This window comes from Aspergillus viridinutans, assembly GCF_018404265.1.
Source record: "Aspergillus viridinutans IFM 47045 DNA, scaffold_12, whole genome shotgun sequence".
NCBI classification, from domain to species: domain Eukaryota; kingdom Fungi; phylum Ascomycota; class Eurotiomycetes; order Eurotiales; family Aspergillaceae; genus Aspergillus; species Aspergillus viridinutans.
In genome coordinates, this window is record NW_025091228.1 from 121,746 (window position 1) to 143,897 (window position 22,152).

The 22,152-nt window shown below is 34.4% G+C and overlaps 2 protein-coding genes across 2 annotated transcripts; one reads left to right on the forward strand and one right to left on the reverse strand.

Annotated features, from left to right (window-relative positions):
* Positions 1-14,173: 14,173 nt before the first annotated feature.
* On the forward strand, positions 14,174-15,382 carry Aspvir_002455 (small ubiquitin-related modifier domain-containing protein; the record flags this gene model as incomplete). The annotated part of the gene is made up of 1 exon (XM_043274054.1): positions 14,174-15,382. The coding sequence occupies one exon, from the start codon at positions 14,174-14,176 to the stop codon at positions 15,380-15,382; it is 1,209 nt and encodes a 402-aa protein (XP_043129989.1).
* A 1,329-nt stretch (positions 15,383-16,711) lies between these two features.
* On the reverse strand, positions 16,712-20,494 carry set1 (histone methyltransferase SET1; the record flags this gene model as incomplete). The annotated part of the gene is made up of 2 exons (XM_043274055.1): positions 16,712-16,815; positions 16,876-20,494. 2 exons carry the CDS (start codon positions 20,492-20,494, stop codon positions 16,712-16,714), a joined length of 3,723 nt encoding a protein of 1,240 aa, XP_043129990.1.
* Positions 20,495-22,152: the final 1,658 nt, after the last annotated feature.

Genomic DNA, 22,152 nt, shown 5'->3' on the forward strand with positions numbered 1-22,152 from the left:
TAATAATACTATTTAGACTTTATAATACTTCTATAATATTCTAAATAATAATAAATAGTATTATATAAGACCTTAACTTTATAGTAGTTTATCTTAATAATATCTTAATCTTTTTAGACTTAGATAAGGAATATTAGAAGTATATTTAATAGATATTTAACTAACTCTAAGAATATTAGTTATATATAAAACTCTCTAAATATATATTTACTAAGAGAGAAATGCAGTTTTATAATTATATTATTAGTAATAAATTAGTTTAACTAATACCTATAAAAATAGAGGTTATAAAGATATAGCTAAAATTAATAAATATTTATAAAGTTTAATAATTCTTAGGACTAGCTATATACTATTACTAATTTATATATAAATTTATAAGAATTATAGCTTCTCTTTATAAACTCTTAAAAAAATTAGATACTTTACTTTATAAAAAGAAGTTTTAACCCATAGTCTAGAATACTTAATATTAGTAAGTATTTATAATACTAAAGAATATAATAATTTATATATCTATTCTTAAGATTACTAATCTCTTACTACTATATTAAATTAAGACTAATATATCTAAATAGGCTCTTAATATAGTATTATTATAATAAGATAAAAAGAGATAGTAGCATCCTATAGTATTTAATAAATAAAAGCTTAATAATATTAAAAAGAACTATCCTATATATAAGAAAGAACTTCTTATAATTAAGGAAGTACTTTAATAATAGGACTATTATATTAATAATAGTTAGCTTATTATAATTATAATAGACTATAAAAGCCTTTAATATCTTATTTATATAAAGATATATTTAAAATATCTTATATAATGGATTAAAGAGTTTTAAATATATAATCTAGTTATTAAGTATTATAAGGGAACTAAAGTAGTTATCCCTAATATAATAAGCTATTAATCAGACTTTATTAAGGAAGGTCTAGTAAATTAAGTATAAATATCTACTTTTAGTCTATCTATAATATAGTTATAATAGATAACTAGTAAAGAATATCTTTATATATTATTATATCTCTATAAATTAGAATAGCATCTATTAATAGTCTTATTCTTAAAAGATAATAACCTAGATATATCTAATAATATTAAAATAAAAATTAAGATATTAGTACTAAACTTTTAACTAAAGATAGAGTATATTAATAGATAACCTACTAATTAACTATATTATATTAATAAAGGTACTAAAATACTATATCTTAAAATTCCTTTTTAAAAGGACTTTATATTATAGCTTTATAACTAGTTTAGCTATCTAGCTTATCTAGCCTTACTTAGGGTGATTTATACCTATGCCTAGTAGATAATATAAAAAGATATCTAAGCTATTACTAAGAGCTATCTAAATTAATATAATTAATTACTAAACTACTAATACTACTAAACTGCTACTTTACTATAAAAATTCTTAAATTCTTAAAGCCTTCTAATCACTAATGCTATTAAATTAATTATCTAATATATAAATATATAGCTATTTACTAGGGCAACTCTATATTATATATCTAATAGTCTAGCAGCTACTATAGTATAGTATAGTAGAGTATATTAATAAGATACTAATATAGGCTTATTAACCTGCTTACTAACCTGCTTATTAAGCTACTAAATACAGTTATAACCTTCTTATATAAATAAAAAGAGATTATTTCCTAGAGAAATATACTTCCTTATCTTCTTCTTTATTTTTTACTTATTTTTAGCCTATAGAGCCTTTATTTCTTATTAAAGAAGAAGATTTATATTTATTACTATCTATATAGTCTTTTTAAGATATTAAATATAAGATACTAGACTACTTAAAAGCTTCCTTTTTTATAGACTTCTCTATAAGCTATAAACTTTGTGATTAAGCTAGTGAGGATTTTAAGGTATTTAAAAAATAGATAAGATTAATCCTTCTATAAGAAGTAGTGATATTAATATATAGAGTTAAAAAATAATTCTCTTAAGGACCTAATCTTTATCTAAAGGTCTAAGACTAGCTCCTTTAAAGCTATTATATATATTCCTCTAGTTAAATACTACTTTATAAGTAGGAGGATATAGGTATAGAAAATCCTTCTTATTAATATAGTTATTTCTAGCTACTAGCATCCCCTCTACTAGTTTTCTATATGAGTATTTAAGAGGCCCAAAAACCCTAATATCTAGGGGTTGAAGAAGATAAGATATATATAGTAGTATATAAAGATAGATAATTATATTCTTCTTATAAAAATTATTAAACTTAGCAGTTTAATAGCTTAAATAGCTATTAAGAATAAGTAATTACTTTACACTAGTTAAATATAGGTGAGAAAAAGGGTTAAAGACCTCCTTTAGCTACTTAAGGCCTATCTTATCTATTATCTAGCTATTAGCACTATTAGTAAGCTTCTAATTTAGAGGAAGATTAGGTTCTTAATACTAAGGAGCCTAGTATTCTTTTCTCTTTAAGATAACTACTAGTAGTATAGGAATCCCCTTAGAGCTTATATATTTAATAATTATAATCTATTTATAGTTTCCTTAGATAACTATATAAGGCCTTTCACTGTAATCCACTATAGTAATAACCTTTAAGGTTATATAGAGTCCTATTATAAAGCTAGTTTTATTAAAGTTCTAAATATTATCTTTATAAATACTATACTCTTAAATAGTGGTATATATAAGTTTAAACTACTATTTTATAACCTTTAGATCTTCCTACTTTACCTACTAGTATAAGATCCTCTAATTATACCTTATATATAGTGCTAGATAGTATTTAATAAACTTATATACCTAGTTATCTCTAATAACTAAAGTTAGATTATTTATCTACTTACATAGTAGAATATGTGCCATTCCACACAAAAACTATAATTAAATTAAAAAGCTATATTTATTAATATCTAATAGATACTTAATAAGGACCTCCTCTTTAAGAGCTATTAACTTATAGCTATTAGTGTATATCTCTATGCATAGTTTAATTCTATAAAGCTAATTATAAAGAGTCTCTCTAGATACCCTAAAAACCCTAGCAGCAGCTACTTTTAATTTAAATTATCCCTTTTTATATACTAATATAGCTATCTATATTTAATTCTCTTTAGATAACAGCATTTTTACTAATAGTGGTAAAAAATAAGATGTATTATTAGAAGGCTTTAAGAATTTAATAATTTTTATAGTAAAGTAGTAGTTCAGTGGTATTAGTAGTTTAGTAGTTAATTATATTATTAAATAGTAAAGCCTTTAAGACTAAATCTTAAATATAAAGCTACACAGCACTTAGTAAAAAAGGGTATTTATTTATTTAAATATTAGGGAGTTAATCTTATTAGGTATCTATCTATAATATTAAATAGTAATTAATAGATTATTATAGCTATTAATTATATAACTAGTTAGGTTATAATAAAAGCTATACCTAATATAAAAGAGGATATATTAGCCTATTTTCTCTATAAAGATATCTTTATTAATTATAGAGTATTTAAGGAACTACTCTTAGATAATAGTTCTAATCTTCTATCCTAAGTTATAGTAGTATACCTTAAAATTCTTAAGGTAAAATATTATATAATAGCTCTAAACTATCTTAGAATAAATAGTAAGAATAAAAATATAAATAGCTTACTAATAAAAATATTAATAAAGTATCTTATAGATAAATTAATATATCTATAAGATAAATACCTACCTCTAGCTATCTTTACTACTTAAGTATATATCTATATCTAGATAAAGTTATTACTATTCTACCTTCTCTATAGTATATATTTATTATTACCTAGTTATCTATAAACTAATTAACTAACTACCTAAGATATTAAAACTTAATTATAATATATTAACTATATATAATCCCTAGCTAATAAGAAGCCATTAGCACATGTGATTAAATAGAACTTAATTTAAGATAGTAATATAAAAGAATCTTATCTTATAAAAAGTTAATAGGTCCTTATTTAGAATAAATCCTCTTAGAAGTTCTAATATAAATAGTTTAACTTATATAAGATTAAATAATTATACCTACTTAGTATATATACTATTTTAGAATCTAATAGATATATAGTAGAGAACCTAATTAATAACTAATAATTAGTAAAAGCTAATTTTAATAGTAAGCTAGAGAAACTATAGATATTAATTATATTAATATAATAACTATAGAAGATAGGATTATTAATTTATATATTAATTAAGATATATAAGATACTTAAGAAGGTTAAAGAACTCTTATTCTTATATAATAAATTTTTAAAGATAACTTAAAAGAATTAGAAATCTACTAAATATTTAGGAGTATATTTAAAGTAGATAAAGAAGGATATCTTAATAGAATAATATACTTAATAAATAAAGATTTAAGAATATATTAGTAATATACTAATAGGAACTAGCTAATCTATATATTATTAAAAGAAGTTAACTCTAGAAAGTAACTAGAGTAAAATTAACTTAATTTCTTTAGATAATAAATTAAATAGGGGAATACTATATAATTTATTAAAGAATAATTAAATCTAATAAAATATTAGTAAGAGAGATATAGACTTTAATAAATTATTTATAGTAGTAATTTTAACTTATTAAAAGTAATTAGAGAAGGATAAGTTATCTAGGATTATAAGAATATTAAGATAAGAGAAAAAACCTATTTAATTTAAGTAAAACTACTTAAAAATAACTAAATATAAAAAAAATAGTTAAAAGAAATACTATAAATAATCTTAAAAAAATATTAGAAGGATCTTTTAGGCTTTCTTAATTTTATTAATAGAAGCTAGGCTTAACTATCTTAGCCTTTATCTCTATCTTAAAGGTTAGTAAGATTAGTAAGTTATTTATTTTAATATATTTTATTCTTTAGATTAAGTTTTTTATTATTATTATCTACTTTAATAAGATAAAGAGCTTTCTTAAGTTTTAAAATTTTTCTATTAATAATCTTAAAGAAATAAGATTCTCTTAAATTATTTAAAGCTAATTAAGATCTTTAAAGTTAGATATTAATAAAAATTAAGAAAGAATAATATTATTAAAAGAATACTTTTTTCTCTTTTTAATAGAGGGACTTAGAGAAATACTAACTTAATTAAGATAATATTTATCTTTAGTAATTAAAGAACTAATAAAAAAAGTTTTAGAAGAGAAATAAAAATAATAAAATCTAAATAAAAAAATAAAAAAATAATATAAAAATAAAATTATACTAAATTTATTAGTCTAATAAAAACTATCTTAATAGAGATAAAGTATCTTACTTTCTTTCTTTTTAAAAGTAGGTATAATCTTCTTTAAGGAAATACTAGAAGTATTAATAATTATAAGCTTAAAGTAAGATTACTTTATACTTAAATATATAAGGCTACTTTAGATAAATTAATAATTTTAACTAGTTATTTAGAAATAGGATTACTATTATTAAGAATATTAAGACAGTATACTAACCTATAATATTATACTATAATAATTAGTAAAGAAAGAATAAAAAATAAAGAGAGATATATAATTAAAATATTTATATATTAAACTCTAAATCCTAATTTAAATTTCTTCTAAGATAATATTTACACTATACCTTATAGTTATTCTATATATAGTTAATATATATACTAGAGAATAGAGCTTAGCTAATACTTTCTACTATCTAGGATAAAATTAGAAGAAATAATATATTTCTAAAAAATATTAGGATTCTTTATATATTAAGTATAAGGTTTACTCTATTTAATACTATATTATTAAAGTAAAATAGTATTATAATAATAGAGAGACTTAATTATCTTATAAATCTCTTTACTATTTTAGACTATCTAGTTAAGTTCTTTATAAATTCATAGGATTAAGAAGAATAATATAAGAATACTAAATCTTACTTAAGGATTAGCTAAATTCTTACTCTATAGATTAAATAGCTCTATAATAGTTAGGAATATAAATAGATATAGTATCTAAATAGAATAAAATAGTATTAATAAGAAGGATATATAATAGAGTAATATAATACTTAAGAGAAAGAGACTGATTGATTGATTGATTGATTGATTGATTGATTCCTTACTCCATTTTGGCACCGGGCTGGGCCATGCCGGAGGCTCCTAGCAAGTAGTGACTATCTAACTAATAGCTATCCTTACAAACTGGCACTGTTAGCATATATATATATATATATATCTTAGGCACCTAGGCTAGGCTGAAACCCCTATAGATTCCCTTATAGATTTCCCTATTTCAGCCCTAGCTAAAATTAATAGGTGCTGCTGCCCTAACTCTCTTATAGATCTATTCTAGCTAGGGCTAAAATTAGTGAGTGCTACTACCCTAACTTCTATATAGATCTATTCTAGCTAGGGCTAAAATTAGTAAGTACTACTACCTTACTCCTAAATCTAAATACCCTCTTACCTACCTAGGTACCTATATAGGCCTACTTCTCCCTAAGATAGTTACTAACCTATTTAGAATGCTGCAGATTCCTAAGCCTATAAGGATTCTAGGGGTATTACTATTAAATAGAGCTAGCCTAGTCCCTAGGGGCACTAGCCTAGCATACTAATATTATACTAATATATAGGTCAGGGCTATAGATGGTGGCACTATACTAATAGAAGTAACTAGTAGTATATAATAGTATATAAGTATAATTTATTAGCTATTATCTACTAGGGCTATTAGTAGCTACTTACTACTAGAGGTAATTAGCTTAAGCTATACTAGCTAGGTGGCTTTAGCTAGATATATTAGCTAGCTAGTACTTAGCATAAGCTATATAGTCTACTAAATATACTATTTCTCTATTAAGACCTCTATAAGGTTTTAGGGGGTCCCTTCTATCTATACTATATACTAAAGATTATTATATTAGATATAGCTAAATAGTATATAGTAGGTTATTTCCAGGGCCTTTCTATATAGGCAGAGGGGGTTATTAGCCTAGTTAATAGTTAAGAGGTAGTGATTTAGCCTAATCTTCCTAGTATATATCTATACTAGAATACTATGCTCTATAGGGGTAAGATTATTATAGATAATAAGTAAATACCTAGAGACCTTAGGAAGATAATATTAGAGGTGTTTACTATACTTAGACTACTACTAGGCCTCCTTCTATTACTCCTTAGTATGCTATTTAATCCAGGTATCTAGGGGGCCCTATATAGGATGATCTAGAAGTATAACTAGTAGTAGGGGCCTATACTACCTCTTTATAATACTCTATTACTATCTAGCTGCCTCCTTCACCTTCTAGTCTACTAGCTTATTACTAGTAACCCTATGGTGCGCTGCTAGCTAGTGGAATAATATATTAAGTACTAGATCTAGCTAGTTAAGTAGGTCTACTATCTCCTAAACTAGATACTAGCTAGAGCCCTGCTTAGGGGTGAGTAGTATATATAGTATACTCTAGTTATTAGAATAAATCTTAGCCTACTTCTATTAGCTATAGGAAGCTGGCAGTGCCTACTAGAGGTTATATAGTACTAGGTCTTACTTAATAAGCTATAGGGCTAGTACTAATTCTATAATCTTTATAACTAGCACTATATACTTAATATCTATCCCTAGATAATATTATTAGTAGATAGAGGGGTTTAGGCACACTATAGTAGTGCCTACCTATCTATAGATATTAGAACTATTAGTATAGATCTAAATAGCCTCTAGATAGATAATATAATAAATATTATAGTAGATTATTAACTACTTCTTTATCTTCTTAATTACCACCTCTAGTAGCTCCTACTAGAGGAGTACTATCTATAGTAAGTATATCTCTAGCTCCCTAGGGTTAATACTAGTTACTAATTTAACTTCTTCTTCTATAGTTTCTAGTGGTGAGTGTAAAAGTGGGTTCTAGTAATATTAGTAATAATTAAGAATATATATTTAATAGGCTAAAGTAGTAGTAATTTAGATAAGAGTTTAGATATAGTATTATTAGAGGAGTAGTAGTATTAGAATAAGATATAATTTAATATTAAATATAGCCCTACTAACTATTTAGAAGGCCCCTATAATTAGCTTCTTAGTCTAATACTAGATTTAGTTTAATATCTTTATTTACTAGCTATAGAGGCACTTCTAGCCCTAGACTAGTAGTATATACTATATAGAGGTAGTATATAGTATAATTAGGATAATATAGGTAGTATATATATACTAAAGCTCCTAGAGCTATAGGCCCTATTTAGAGCTACCTAGTATACTAATAGCCTAGAGGTACTAGGTGGCCATGCTATTAATATACTAGAGGTATACCTTAAAGATAAGGTTCTAATTAAGAATAATCTTAAGAAGTTAGACTATTATACTAGCTTTAATAATCTACTTATTACCTAGGTCTAGTAGCTCCCCTAGCCTACTACCTTAGCTAGATAGTTTAGCATTACCCTAGGCCTGCTGGCCTAGGGGGTGGAAGTAAATAAGCTAGAACTTTAATAATTTAAATTAAGAGGTATAAGTAGTAGCCTAGTAAAGATATCTATATTAGTAGTACTTTTATAGCTATTAATAGTTAGTATACTTACTATTACTAGTAGTAAGTATTATTATATTATTAATATATCTAATATTATTAATACCCTATTTAGGGTCCCCCTGCCCCATTAGGCCTATATTATAGAAGATATAGAGGATTAGGGAGAGGGGGGAGCCCTGTAGAATATTAGTCTTTATCTATCTAGTTAGTATAGTATATTTAGATAGAATTAGTAAGGTAGATTAGTCCTAGAGAAAGCTACTAAGCTAGATAATATAGGGCTCTAGGACCCTTTAGATATAGAGATTATATAAGAGTTATTTATATAAGGTGTTATTAAAGGCCCTATAAATATTAAGTAGAAGAGTAGAGATAATCTTACTATTCTTCTAGCCTAAGTAGATAGCTTCTAGAGCTATATAGAGAGTATTCTCTATCCCCTAGCCTTTATACCCCCTAAAATAGTTATTTAGAAGTAATTTATAGACCTTAGCTAGATAGCTTAGCTAGATAATAATTAGGGCCTTAAGTAGCTTACTTAGGATATTAAGTAGGGTAATTAGCTAGTATATCTTTAGTACTAAGTAATCTAGCTTGCCTAGCTTACAGAGGGTAACTATAGTAGTATTATAGAAGTACTCTAAGTAGTAGCTAAGCTAAATATACTAATTATATAGGTCTATTAAATATAGAACTAGTATATAACTAATAGCCTGTAGTATCTAGTTAGTAATTCTATCTAGGCTAGGGGCCTTATCTAGTTTAATAGAGTAGAGGATATAGAGCACCTTATACTTCCTAAATTCTAGTATATTAATTAGCTTAGGATAGTTATATCCCTAGAGGTTATCTAGATTAGCTTATAGGGGTGGTAGAAAGAACTAGTAGACTAGAAGATTAGCTTTCTTCTAGGCCCTATAAGCTACTAAGTTAGTATAGAGATTCTAAAGTAGGAGGATATAAGCCTAGTAGAGTCCCTAATTCTTTATCTAGTAGATAGTATACTAGATATTATCTATATCTATAATATTAGTAATCTACTACTAAAAGATATTATATTAGTATTACTATATAGCCTACTTATATACCTAAGTAGCCTAAGCTAACTAAATTTATAGGAGTAGAGAGGCCTTATAGTAATACTTACTCTAATAATTAGAGATAATCTACTAGATATACTTCTTCTTTTATAGCAGGGCCTGGCACTCTAAGGTAAAGCTAGGGTAGAAGTACTAAGAAGGGCAGAGCTAGGATACTATAGTATTAATTATAGTAGTAAGTATATTAACTAGCTTCCTTATAAATTAGTTAATATCTCCCTAGGTTGCTTTAGCAGGGAGTAATAAGAATAGGTATATAGTAAGAGCTATAGCTAGCTTCTAGTAGTCTATAATAGCCTAGTTTTATTATTATCTAGGTAGTTTAGGCTTAAAGATAGTATCTAGCTTAGTTTTAATAGAAAGATAATCTAAATTACTATCTAGATTAGCTTCCTAAACTTAGTAGATATAGTCTATAAGCCCCTAGGAGATAAAGATTAGGTTAATTATTAATCTAGTAATCCTCTTCTCTATAGAAAGGGCCCCTAGGCCTATATTATTATTTATTTCACCTAGCTTATTAGTGGCCCACGCGGAGATAGGGGTAGACTAGATAATAAGGCTAACTAAGATAACTAGCTCTAGTAGCTATTACTCTATAATTTACTTTAGGGCCTCTATGTAGGGGCTATTATACTAAGCCTAAGGAAGCTAGTATGCCTTATCTACCTAGAGGCTATTATAGATATTAAAATTACTAACTACTATATACTCTACTATCTCCCTAGAGGCCTGCTACTACTAATTTATAGCCTCTAGGGCCTGGATAAGGTCCACCACCCCCTTATTTACTGCTGACTATAGTAGGTTATAGATATTATGGACCACTATCTATAGCTTACCTAGTACTAGCTAGATAGTAGTGGAGATAATATATATAGAGATAAAGATGACCTGCTAGCGCAGGGCCTTCTATATATATATATAGATCTAGGGGGCCCCTTAGCCTAACCCCTACCTCTGCCCCATAGCTAGCTAGATAATATAGAAGTGGTTAGCAGCTTCTTAAGGGAAGTACATTAGAGGGCCATCTCTATAAGTATTAACCCAGGGCTCCTAGATGGCAATGACTGCATAATTACAGAGCCAGGGGTCCTAAAGGAGGGGGGCTATACTAATATCTAGTAAATTCTGAACATTATACTGCAGTATTTGGATGGTTTAGTTGGCTTAGGGGCCTGGGGTGACTCTAGCTTTAGTTCTAGTATTAGTTTCAGCCCCTAGGCTGGGTTCGGGTTCGGCTTTGTCTGGTTCAGATTCAGGGGCAGGGGCCCTTGGGGCCCTTGGGGGCGTGGGTGGGCTACCAGCTGTAGCTGCTGGGGGCCACGTGCTGGCAGCCCTCCTCTGGGCAAACACAAGAGAAAGAGACTATAACTACTCTAAAATTTATAATATAAAAAGTTTAGTTAAGGGATAGATTATTAAGGCTTACTATAAAAGATTATATATAGTAAAGTATAAAAATTTAGAAGTATTTATACCTAAGCTATATATACTAGTAGTAAATACTTACTTATTTATCTATACTTATTAGTTAATTCTATCTTTATTAATTTAATTAATTACTTATATATATAAATAATAATATTTATTATAATTCTTTATATACTATTTAAAAATTACTAATTACTTAGATAACTTACTTATTAATATTATTAAGTAAGATAATCTAATTATCTCTTTTATATATTAAATAAAGAATATACTTAGCCATCACTATAATAATTTTAGAATAATAGTATAAAGAATAATTTAGTTAATTCTATAGATTATTAATAAAGAAATAATAATATCTAATACTAGATCTAGAAATTAATATATCTTAGTAATAGTTATATCTATATAGTTACTTTATTAGGTACTAATAAATTTCCTATAAGGATAGCTAACTAAGAACTCTATAGATAAAGTTTAATCTAAGCAGGGGAGGATATGATATTAACTAGTATATATATAACTTTAGGAAAGTCCATTAAATATATAATAATATCTAGTAATTATTATTATTATTTATATAGTTAGTTAGACCTTACATTCCTTTATAGCTTAGGTTAAAATATAAAAGAAGACTAGAATCCCTTAAAGTTAATAAGGTATATATAGGGCAGCTACTAGCCTACCCCCTACCCTTACACTCTTCAAAGACTCCACATCCTTAATAACTATGAATATCCCAATTACACTATATAGAAATTCTAAAGATCTTAGAGAAGATAGTGAGTTAAGGATAGATAAATTATCTAGTTTTTTAGATAATAATAGTTTAATATTTAACCTATAATAAATAAATAAAGAACTTAAGATTAGCTAACTTACTTAAGCTTTAAAGCCTAGAGATATAGTAAAATTAGACTAATCTTCTACTTTATTATTAATCTCCCTATTCTTCTACTTTTCTAGCTTAGATATAGTAAAGAGAATATCCTTCTTATAAAATATAAGATATTTTAATATTAGTAAAATAAAGTTCCTTAGTCTACCTAAAGGGTTTTTTACCACTTAGTTACTATTTTTTAAGTAGTTTATATAAAAGATAAGATATTATTAATTATTCTAGAGAAAATCTAAGAGCCTTAGAAATTATTTTATAGTAGCCCTAACTATTACTTATATATATATCTAGTTATTTAGAAATTCTATATCTTTAGGGTATTCCTTATATTAAAGGAGGAAGATTACTTAAGTAATTATATATAGATTAAGGTCCTTTATAAAACTATACCCTATCTCTTTAAAGGACTAAAGCTAAGTAATAAGAGAAATAAGCTATCTATTAATCTTATTAATTATAGAAGTAGAATTTTTAGCTAATATATTAATAATCTATTTAATTATATAGATAAATATATTAATAATTAATAATAAGTATAAGAGTAGAGATAGTAGAAAATAATATAGAATTAAGTAAGCTAATAACTAAATAAACTTTATATTACTTTTAAAAGTATAAAGAATAATAGTACTTAAATAATTTAATAGAGGAAAGCTTAAAATATAATAAGAGTAGAGAGAGTTAATAAAATGTAACTAGTTTTATTAAGAGGTTAATATATATTATTTATAGATATTTAAAGAATAAGTATAAGATTATTAATTATAGTATAACTAAGGTCCTAGTTACAGAATTATTAACTTCCCTTTTAGGAAAGTGATGAGATAGCTTAATATAGATTTCTAGTTAAGTAGAAGAAAGTTAATAGATGTAGGTAAAACTACTGCAGCATTATTTATTAATAAAATTAGAATTAAAAAGTATAATTAATTAATTAGATTAGCCTGAATCATTCCTTAGAGAACCAAGGATATACTACTATTTAGTATGGTCTTACAAGGCAATGCCATATATCAAGGAGAAGATGATTCTTTACTAAGCTAAAGCTATAGAAGTCTAGATAAGCAAGACTATAACACATGATTGTGGCAACACAACAGTGTTCAGATGTTTATATTTAATATACATTATTTTATATGGGAAAATAGGCTTACATTGAGCTAGCACTCTGTCATACTGGCAAGGTTTCCCTATAAGGCAACTCTGTAACTAGGTGGAAGGTTTAATTAATGCATTGGCTGCATTAATAGACAGCAGATATGGAGAGTAAGCCATGCGAATAAGAGATTAGGAAATTGGCAATGGAGGATCATTGTGCTGAAATATAAAGCACTACATTCATTAGTACAGACAAAGAGCTGAAAGATGACTGAAAACATGAGAATGAGACAGACCATTGTTTCCCCGAATGAAAGCATCGCCATAACTTCGCCTTAATTTGCCATCCACAAATTCCTCAGATCTCTCCAGGGCAATATTCATATAACCATCTACAGATTGGAGCTCGCCTATGGGGTTTATCAGCACAAATATAGTTATGTAAAGAATGGAGATGGTATAGAAACCTCTGTAGACAACACCTGAATTTAGCTTTACTGTAACTGGAGCACCAATTATTTCACCAAGGAAGGTAGATGGATCCCTTCCTTCAGATGAAGCACCGTTCTCCATAACTCAGTAAACACCAGTATGCCAATAGTTGATAGGGTAGAGGAAAGGATAGAAGTAGAAGGAATGATAATTTATAGCTAGCTGTTGGACTTAAGAGGCTTCATTAATTGCTTATGCCAGAGCTGTAGAAAGGAAGCAGCTGGAAACAAATAGGTGGAGTTCTTACCTGATAATGATTTAAGCATTAAATGCTCTTTGATAATGCTAACACGTGGTGGATTCCCCCCCACCATACACATTATATAGTCCCTATTAAAATCACTAGTGGCCATTGCACAAAATAATTACATTCTAAATATGAACTGGGTGAGCCAAAGTAGTCAGAACCAAAAACTAAGATAAGAACATAGAGAAAGATAAACAATAACTGATCATAGGAGAGAATTACCATCCTTCTTATGTGCATCATTTCCTTTTAATGAACACTAATGTGCTAAAACATTCTAGTTGGGTTGGTAATCTGATTCCAATGTGTGGCACTATCCACAAATCAGGTCCGATTTGCATAGTGTAACCTGATCATTCCAACAAGCAAACCAACCAACACCTCAGTTATCCATGCAACATAGCCGACGAGCGAACTGACTGGCCTGATGAGGTCATTCTTCAAGAGGCCTTCATGGGCAAGCAAAGGAGACGAGCCAGTGAAGTCTGACTTCTACCGTCGTGCTGGACAAATCTACGGCGATATCATCACAACGAACAGGGAGGCTCGGGAGAGATCTGTCTGCAGCAACAAGCCCGTAGCTGAAGATGGCAGGGCAAGAAAACGCCGTCATGTGCTGGATGATGGGAGCTTGGAGGAAAGCACGCCATTAGGCCTTGACGGTGGTTTCAAGCACAATATTTTATCGAAGAGTCAACAAGAGTGTGCACCTTCGAAGTTGACACCTCCCTGCGACACTCTGGCGGAGGAAAGCATGGACAGCGGACTACAGAGACCGGCAACGACATATTCGGGTGGTCTAGACATAAGCGGAAATGTGCATCAGAATCGTGACTCCGAATTTACCTTACTCGCACCAGCCCAGCGCTGCAAAATGAATTTTAATGACACTTCTCAGTCTGAAATGGAAAGAGAGAGCAAGAGCATGAGTGCTAACGAGCGTCCGGATCATCCGAGGGAAGCACGATGCCAGAAGAAGGCCCCAAGCGCTGGCATTTCTCAATATTCTGGCCCCAGAAGTGAAGATGTTACTGTGCAAATCCTGATTACCTCACCGATCGATGGTACAAAGCCGCTCATAATTCATAGAAAAATGTCACAATCCTTGAGGGACGTTCGTCTAGCTTGGTGCAATCGTCAAAATCTATCAACAACACTGCAGGCGTCTATATACCTGACTTGGAAGGGCAGGAGATTATTTGACGTCACAACGTGCAGAAGTCTCGGACTTGATATTAGCGAAACCTCAAATGGCGATGAGGATATTGACAAGTATCCACAAGTGGATGGGAAACCCTTGCGTATCCATATGGAGGCTGTAACAGACAAGCTTGTTGGCCCGGATACTCAACGACTTTCGCCTGTACTTGGTTCGCAATCGAAACTGAACGAGGGGTCGGATCAGAAACCTTTGGTCAGGCTTGTATTGAAGTGCCCAGGGTTTGATAAGTTCGAAACAAGTGTTGCTTCGAATGGGCCTATTTCTCAGGCTATTACTGCATTCCGGCTCGCAGAGCGCATACCTTCAGAGCGAAAGATTCATCTGGTGTTTGATGGTGATCGCCTGAACCCTAATGCATCTTTTACGGACTATGACATAACAGATGATGATTTGGTAGATGTTTTAATCAAGTGAATGAAGCTGGTGATCTCTTCCAACATTCCAGAGCATGCGGACAGTGGTGACTGCAATAGGTAGGAATGGGATAGGACATACCAAAAGACTAGCCAGTGCTAAAAGCTTCTTTTCATCTTATATGTTGTAGTGAACACAAAACAAGCCAAAAAGAAGTTTAAAAAAATAAAAAAATAAAAAGGGAAATAAAATTGCTTACCACACCCACTTCACTTTCCGCAGGGTCTGAGATTTGTGACTATATCCCTTATCTTATCAGAGGCCTTCACTTAAATTTCACTGCAGCGTCATATCACTCTGTGATACAAACACAATGAAGTTAGTGACTGCAAATTTTTTAACTTGCGCTGTCAAGGGATGCAAGACGTCGTCAGCGTCATTTCCCCTCCACTTTCATGACGCTGAGCTTGAACTTGAGGAGCTTGACTTCCAACCAGAATTCATACGCAATATTATTCCTCGCATTGACTGGGATGGACTACGGGTGACTGCGAATGAGGTAAGGTTGAACGTCTCCTGGTCTCGCTGGCATGTGTAGTCCCTGACATTCCCAAGCTTGGATTCTCCAATCTTCCCGAGAGGAAGCCCGAAGGGGAAGCCCTGAATGACGAGCAGACATTGAAGGATCTGCATCGGTTGCTACTCGAGACACATGTTATCGAGGGAAAGTTGGTGTGCGGGAATTGCGGTCATGAATATATGATCAAAGAGGGAATTGCGAACTTCCTTCTGCCAAGTCACTTGGGTCTGGGATTCCCTGAGCTCATCCTATGTGATCGCTTGCTAACGGCCCATTTAATAGTCTGAAACCTTACTGCATGGGGTTTGTCATCTCAAGTTTTCTGCAGCTTGAGCTTTCATGTATTGCTCAGAAGAACCGAGACCAGGATGATCAGCTCATCTAAAGCTGCCTGGTCGTATGACATACTTCCATAACAACATGCATTAACTTAACACTGTGGAATATATCATTGCAGTATTTCTCATATTCCCATCGTGAGTAACTGAGTGATTTAAAATTTATTGTACAAGGCATGTGTGATTCCTTCCGAGTCGCCACGAGCTAGATATCGGTGCCCCAGGGGCACCAAAAGAAGCCAATAATACATGAATACCTGCTCAAAGCTGAACAGAACATCGTAATGCGAAAGTTTGGAGCCAACTCAATCAGTCTATGAAACCACGGCAGAGTGAGCAAGAATCCAGGCGAATCTAAGGGCGGCGCAATAGACGAAAGAACTTGAAACTCGGAAGGCTTTTATTCTTGCCATTTTTGCACTTCATAAAGAGTGCAGTGTCCAAGTCAACTGCGAGGTATCCCAGGTGGCCTTAATTGAGAAACCCCTTGCAACCAGTCGAACCGCAGAGGCAGGGAATTCTGTCATCACTGTCCCATTCCCGTTCGAATTTGTAGTCGTAGGTCAGCTCTTCATCTGCGTACATGTTAGCTTATGTCCGAAAGTAGAGTCGGTTGGCTTGTCTGTCAGAATTACCTCTTCCAATGTCCCTGAGAGCATATATAACAATTCTCTTGCTACCATCAACCTTGATGATCTTGGCAGTGCAATTAGGAGTACAGCTATGGTTGATGAAGCGAGCGATACCCCCTCGCTTGGTGGCATCTATAACAGTATTCTCGTCGATTCGGAAAAGGTAGCTGCTACCAATCCCGCTCTTCAAGTACTGCCTCTCTCTCATGTCTGCTACCTGCTGCCGCACCTTCTCACCAACATACTCTATGATCATATCATTCGCTGATATGTTCTCTTCCGCGTAGAGACCCCAATTGTGAATGGCTGACCGAGCAAAGCGCACTGGCTTCTTTCGTTTCTTCAACTGGTTGAAACGGAGAACATCACTATCTCCACCTTGCATAGGGAGAGCCTGTTTTTGTGCATTGATGTCTGCAACCAGCCTGCGATTATTGACCCTTGTCGATCTCGAAGTGGACTTAGATATCGTCTTCGCCGCGGAGATCCTAGCAGCCTCTGCAGCAGAAGCATGAGGGTCGCTCTTTGCGTTGGCCTCCCGTTCTTCTCGGGCCTTCTGAACTTTGATACGGTGAGGCAGGTATTTTGACTTTTCCGACTCCAAGATTCTCTTTCTTCCTTCAGTCCGAGCAGCTCCAGTGAGGTTGCAAACGTAGTAATCTGGTATTCTAGTCTCTTGATGGACAGGCCCACGTTCACCCGGACGGTTGAGAGCTTTAATCTCTTTCTGTCTCCATGCCCATGCCGATAGATTTCCAACCTTGGATCTCGACTGCCCGTCCAGGACATGGCGAAGGAAGCAGAGATCCTCCTCATCCTTGACGAGATTCTGCCAGCCGTCCAAATCCAAGATTATGGTCTCATCATCATCAACTGTCGGACGAGGTTCATCATTAGACACCCCCCATTCGATCTCTGTAATCGGGCCTTCATGGCTCTTTGCAATAGTGGATTCGTCAGGTAACGGTGGCTGAACGTCGAGATTTGCTCCTTGTATGACGGACTTGATCTGAAGCCTTTCCACATTCTCTTTCTCACCGTCCTCCTTGATCGACCTGTCTTCCAATCGACCCAGGAATTTACCCTCGATGCCAGCGAGGTTTTCCAGCTTCACAGCGCCAAGATCAGCAGCTTCTGAGTGCTGAGACGCCTCGTTGAACAGCGTATTTTCAGTCTCCACAAAGCGGTTCAACTCTGATCGCTCGCTTTCCTCCTTAGGTCGTTTACGCACTTCAATGCCTTCCGCGGCCCTTTTCCTTTTGCGTGTAGAGGAGAGACCCGGCGAACGATGCCGAGAATACCCGTCGACTGTTTCGTTAAGGACGGTACCGCTATCTCCATATTCCAAGCCTAGGAGGCGCGCTTCATGGCTTTTGTCTTGGGAAGCTAGTCCATCCAAGGGTTCTGACTCCTCGCCGTCATCGGAAATTGAAGATCTGGAACTCATCCGACTCGGTGGACGACTGTCCTGTTCATCAATATCCCTCGAGAATGGAGTACGTTGGTCCTCATCAGAGTCGTCGACATCATGCAACTGCTGCAGTCTGTGGTAGAGAGGTCGTACTTCTTTTCTTCGAACAGGCTGCTTACGCCTCTCATCTAAGAAGGCAGCATCGGCACGGTTCAAACGACGAGCTTTTCTGATGCGAGGGAGCGCAAGTATGTTAAGGCCATACGGGTTGAATGAACGGCCGCCTGGTAGGGAAGCCTGTGAATTGTTAGATCCAAAAGTATCAACATCAAGTTGAAAAGTATGTCTTCTGATCCCCTCAGGATCAGGAATGCCCAGAGCTCGCCTCTTTGACGCATGTCTGTCAGGGTCGAGATAGTCATATAATGTTGGGGCGGCGATGCGTGATTTCACATCCTCAAGAAGCTTATCTTTCAAATCGCGGACGATGAGAGCCAGGACTTCCCTGCATGGGTCCAAATCAATCGCTCGCTGTCTCTTTTCTTCCTCGAGATCCAAATCCGCCTCTTTTTTCAGCCTCTCTCTCTCTGCCCGTTCCCGGCGCTCTGCCTGGAGTCGTTCTGGGCTCGGACTTCGCTCATAGTTGGGATTTCCATAAGGCTGGCTTTCCATATTCATAATGTAAGTAAACAGAGGCTTCATATGGCATACTTTGAAACAACGCTCGGTTTCCTCCTCACCGCGCCTAGAATTCTCGAAGATGATATAGTACCCAGTTTTATCGCATCGAATGTCTTTCCAGTCGAATAATTTGAGTCTTTTCTTCAGATGCGGAATCGTTGTGCTCAAAACAGGAACGTAGCAGTGTGCAATGAAGATGTATGGATCCCGCTTGATTTGCCCTAATATGGGTGTTTCCTCTATCAGAGAGGGCATGGCGGGCTTGACAAAGCTCGCTCTTGGACCTTCGGGCACAGCGGCTACCGGACGCGTGGAAGATCTTGAAGGGCCTTTGGGCGCTGTCGGCGGTGGTTCATTCTTTTTTGCTTGAGGCTCAATTTTTGCCTCTTCTCCGACTGTATTCTTCCTCTGTCCCATTCGCTGAGACTCGATGGCCCTTGCAACAATTCTGTCCGAGACAGCACCATCTCGATCTAGTTCAACCCTGATCCTTCGTGTCCCAATCCGTTGCTCCTTCTTGCATTCTATGTAGGCTCGTCTGGCCGCAGTCGCCGCAGGCATTGGCCCGGCACCTCGAAAAGAGGTGCTGTCTTTGTACTTGACTGAACATACTCCAAGAAATCGACCTGTAATAGGGTCTGTGCGGTTATTTATCTCTGAAATCTCACCGAAGCTTGAAAAAAGCGCGTTTATCGGAGCAACTGGGGTCAGGGGATCGAAGCCAGTGACCACTATTTGGACCGGGGGTCCAGGACCGATAGTAGTCGCAGTATCATATGGCCACTGTTTCAGTCTATAAGGAGCCGGTCGGTATTTCGTCTTCTGCTTACAGCCAGCACCTCGAGTGTAATTCAGAATGCTCCGACGCGGGTCTGGTGAACAGCTGTCTTGTTCATTCACCACAAAGTCCACATATTGTGGCTTTCTTTTCTTTTCCTTCGATGATCTTTTCTCAAGATCGGGGTCGTAAATCAACTTACAACCCTTGATTACACCACTGCGCGAGGTTTGCGACCGTGGAGTTGGCGGTGTATGTAGGGGCGTAGCAGTAAGTTTCAATTCATCGGTTGCAAACTTGTTCGATTCGTATTCGGCCACTTCAACGGACTTGGATTGATGAGGACTCAACTTGCGAGGCGGCGACGACTCTGCGTTGGTGACCGGGGTGAGATTATCGAACCGTGCCTCGTTCACCTGGGTTGCACGACACTGAGCAAGCGATGCACTTAGGATAGATGTATCCGTACCCGTTATGTCCGCGTTCGTTTCTCCAACGAGTTTGTATCCGGGTTTCTCTAGACCCGTGCCGGTTTCCGATACAGACACGTCAGGTGAGCTGCCATTCGTAGAAATGTTGGCTGCGCTTTTTCCAGAGCGGGGCAATTGTCCATTGCCATCCTGGACATGAAGTTGATCCTCGGGCCGATCCTTGGAGCGAGATCGATCTCGCGGCGCTCTGACTCTTTTTTGTTGAAGGACTGACGGGGCAGTGGGAAAGAAGTCCGCAAAGCCTGCCGATGTGCGCGACATAATGGAAGATGGCTCACAAGCCGGAAAAGAACAGGCCGCGATCAGAACGCAGCATCCTTGACCGCGGTCTCTCTGCTCATGCAATGACCCACGGCCAGGGAAATTTCCTGACAGGATGGCACAGGTGTCAACGCTTGCTGGGGGAATCGGTGGGCGTAATTCTTATAACCCGGCAGCAAGGAGAAAAGGGAAATGAAAGCAGTAAGTTTTGATGTATAAATGAGACGAAGAGAAGTAATAAAATTATTAGTAGTGGAAGTAGTAACCTTGATAATTCGACAGTGTACTGAGTACTTGGGGCTCATGGGCAGAAAAGCGGAGTTGAACCGGAAATGAGCACGCCTGCCGACGCGATCAAGCTGGTGGCCCAGGAACGCGAACAAAGCAAGTCACTGAAAGACCTCGTGGTCGGGGAACTAATTCCATGAAGTCGGCGCAGGTTGGGTCTCAATTCTGCTAGATGGATGTCCTTAAAAATAAGGTCCAGTGTGTCACTGCCGAAACAATTATAAAATCAGTGTGGTGTCGAGAAGAGGCTATTACGAAAGTCTACCACTCCTTTCAAGGACATATCGGATTGCATTGCTGACTACTCCATTCCATTGTCGCCAGTTCCATGAGACCCTTCCTGTGAAGTTGTACAGAAAGCACAACCACTGAAGGCTTTCTGGAGTCATGTCGTGCTTTCCCGGCGAAATTTCGATATTCCGATGTTTTTATACTGTTCTGCGACTCATGACTACGTTACTTGTCCAGGGGATATGCAATAGTCTAATCATCGTTCTGACAGATGTATATCCATGCACTACTATCGCCCCTCGAGGCGCGCTCCGACTGTCCATTTAACTATGCCTTGGATAACACTTTGTTCCGCCCCATTTTTGGGAGAATATCACCCAAAATTTCTTGATCGCTTGAAATTTGATTTTCAATTTCACTGATTGACGTCGAGTTCCCAGGCCTCGAGCTATGCTATACCCCGTTACCCGAGAACGTAAAGCGACGCCCGCCTGCCATCTGGTTGAGATCCTGTAGTGAACGTTCTCGAGGCGATGCCTTGTCCTGTTGTGTGGTAGCTGGACGCGATGAACTCCTCTATTTTACGGGGAAGATCGAGACAAATCCAATGGGCGTCTCTCCCATGGTCAGTTCCGTCTAACCTGCCGCTGTCGGTTTTGGCTGACTTTTCATGTTGTTGTTGTTGTGCTTAGAGCAACAGCTACCCTCCTCATGTAATCTTCTCATGCACTTCAATCAAGCTATTCAGTGACCCTAGAGTTCAGGTAGCAGCAGTCCCTTTGCGATGGTGATATGTGCCGAAAGCCCAAAATGTTATATATAAAAAAGCAAAAGAAAAAAAAAGACAACAATAAATAAATAAATAAAAATGGAAAAGAGAAGGAAAGAAAGAAACTAAATAGCTGTACGGAGGCGTGCACCAAAAGTTTTGACCGCCGCTAGTAAGCTTGGCTGTATCCTGCTGACGCAGCCCCTTAGTAATTTATATGGTAATGCGTCCAGAAGGAAAAATATTCATAAGCTAGAATTTCAGATGATTTCTCCCTTCCATTGCGGTCCTTAGATACAGATTCAATAATGGCTTTCTCCTTCTCAGGTGTTATCTCCTTAGGCCAGCCAGATCATTTAGCATCCTCAGC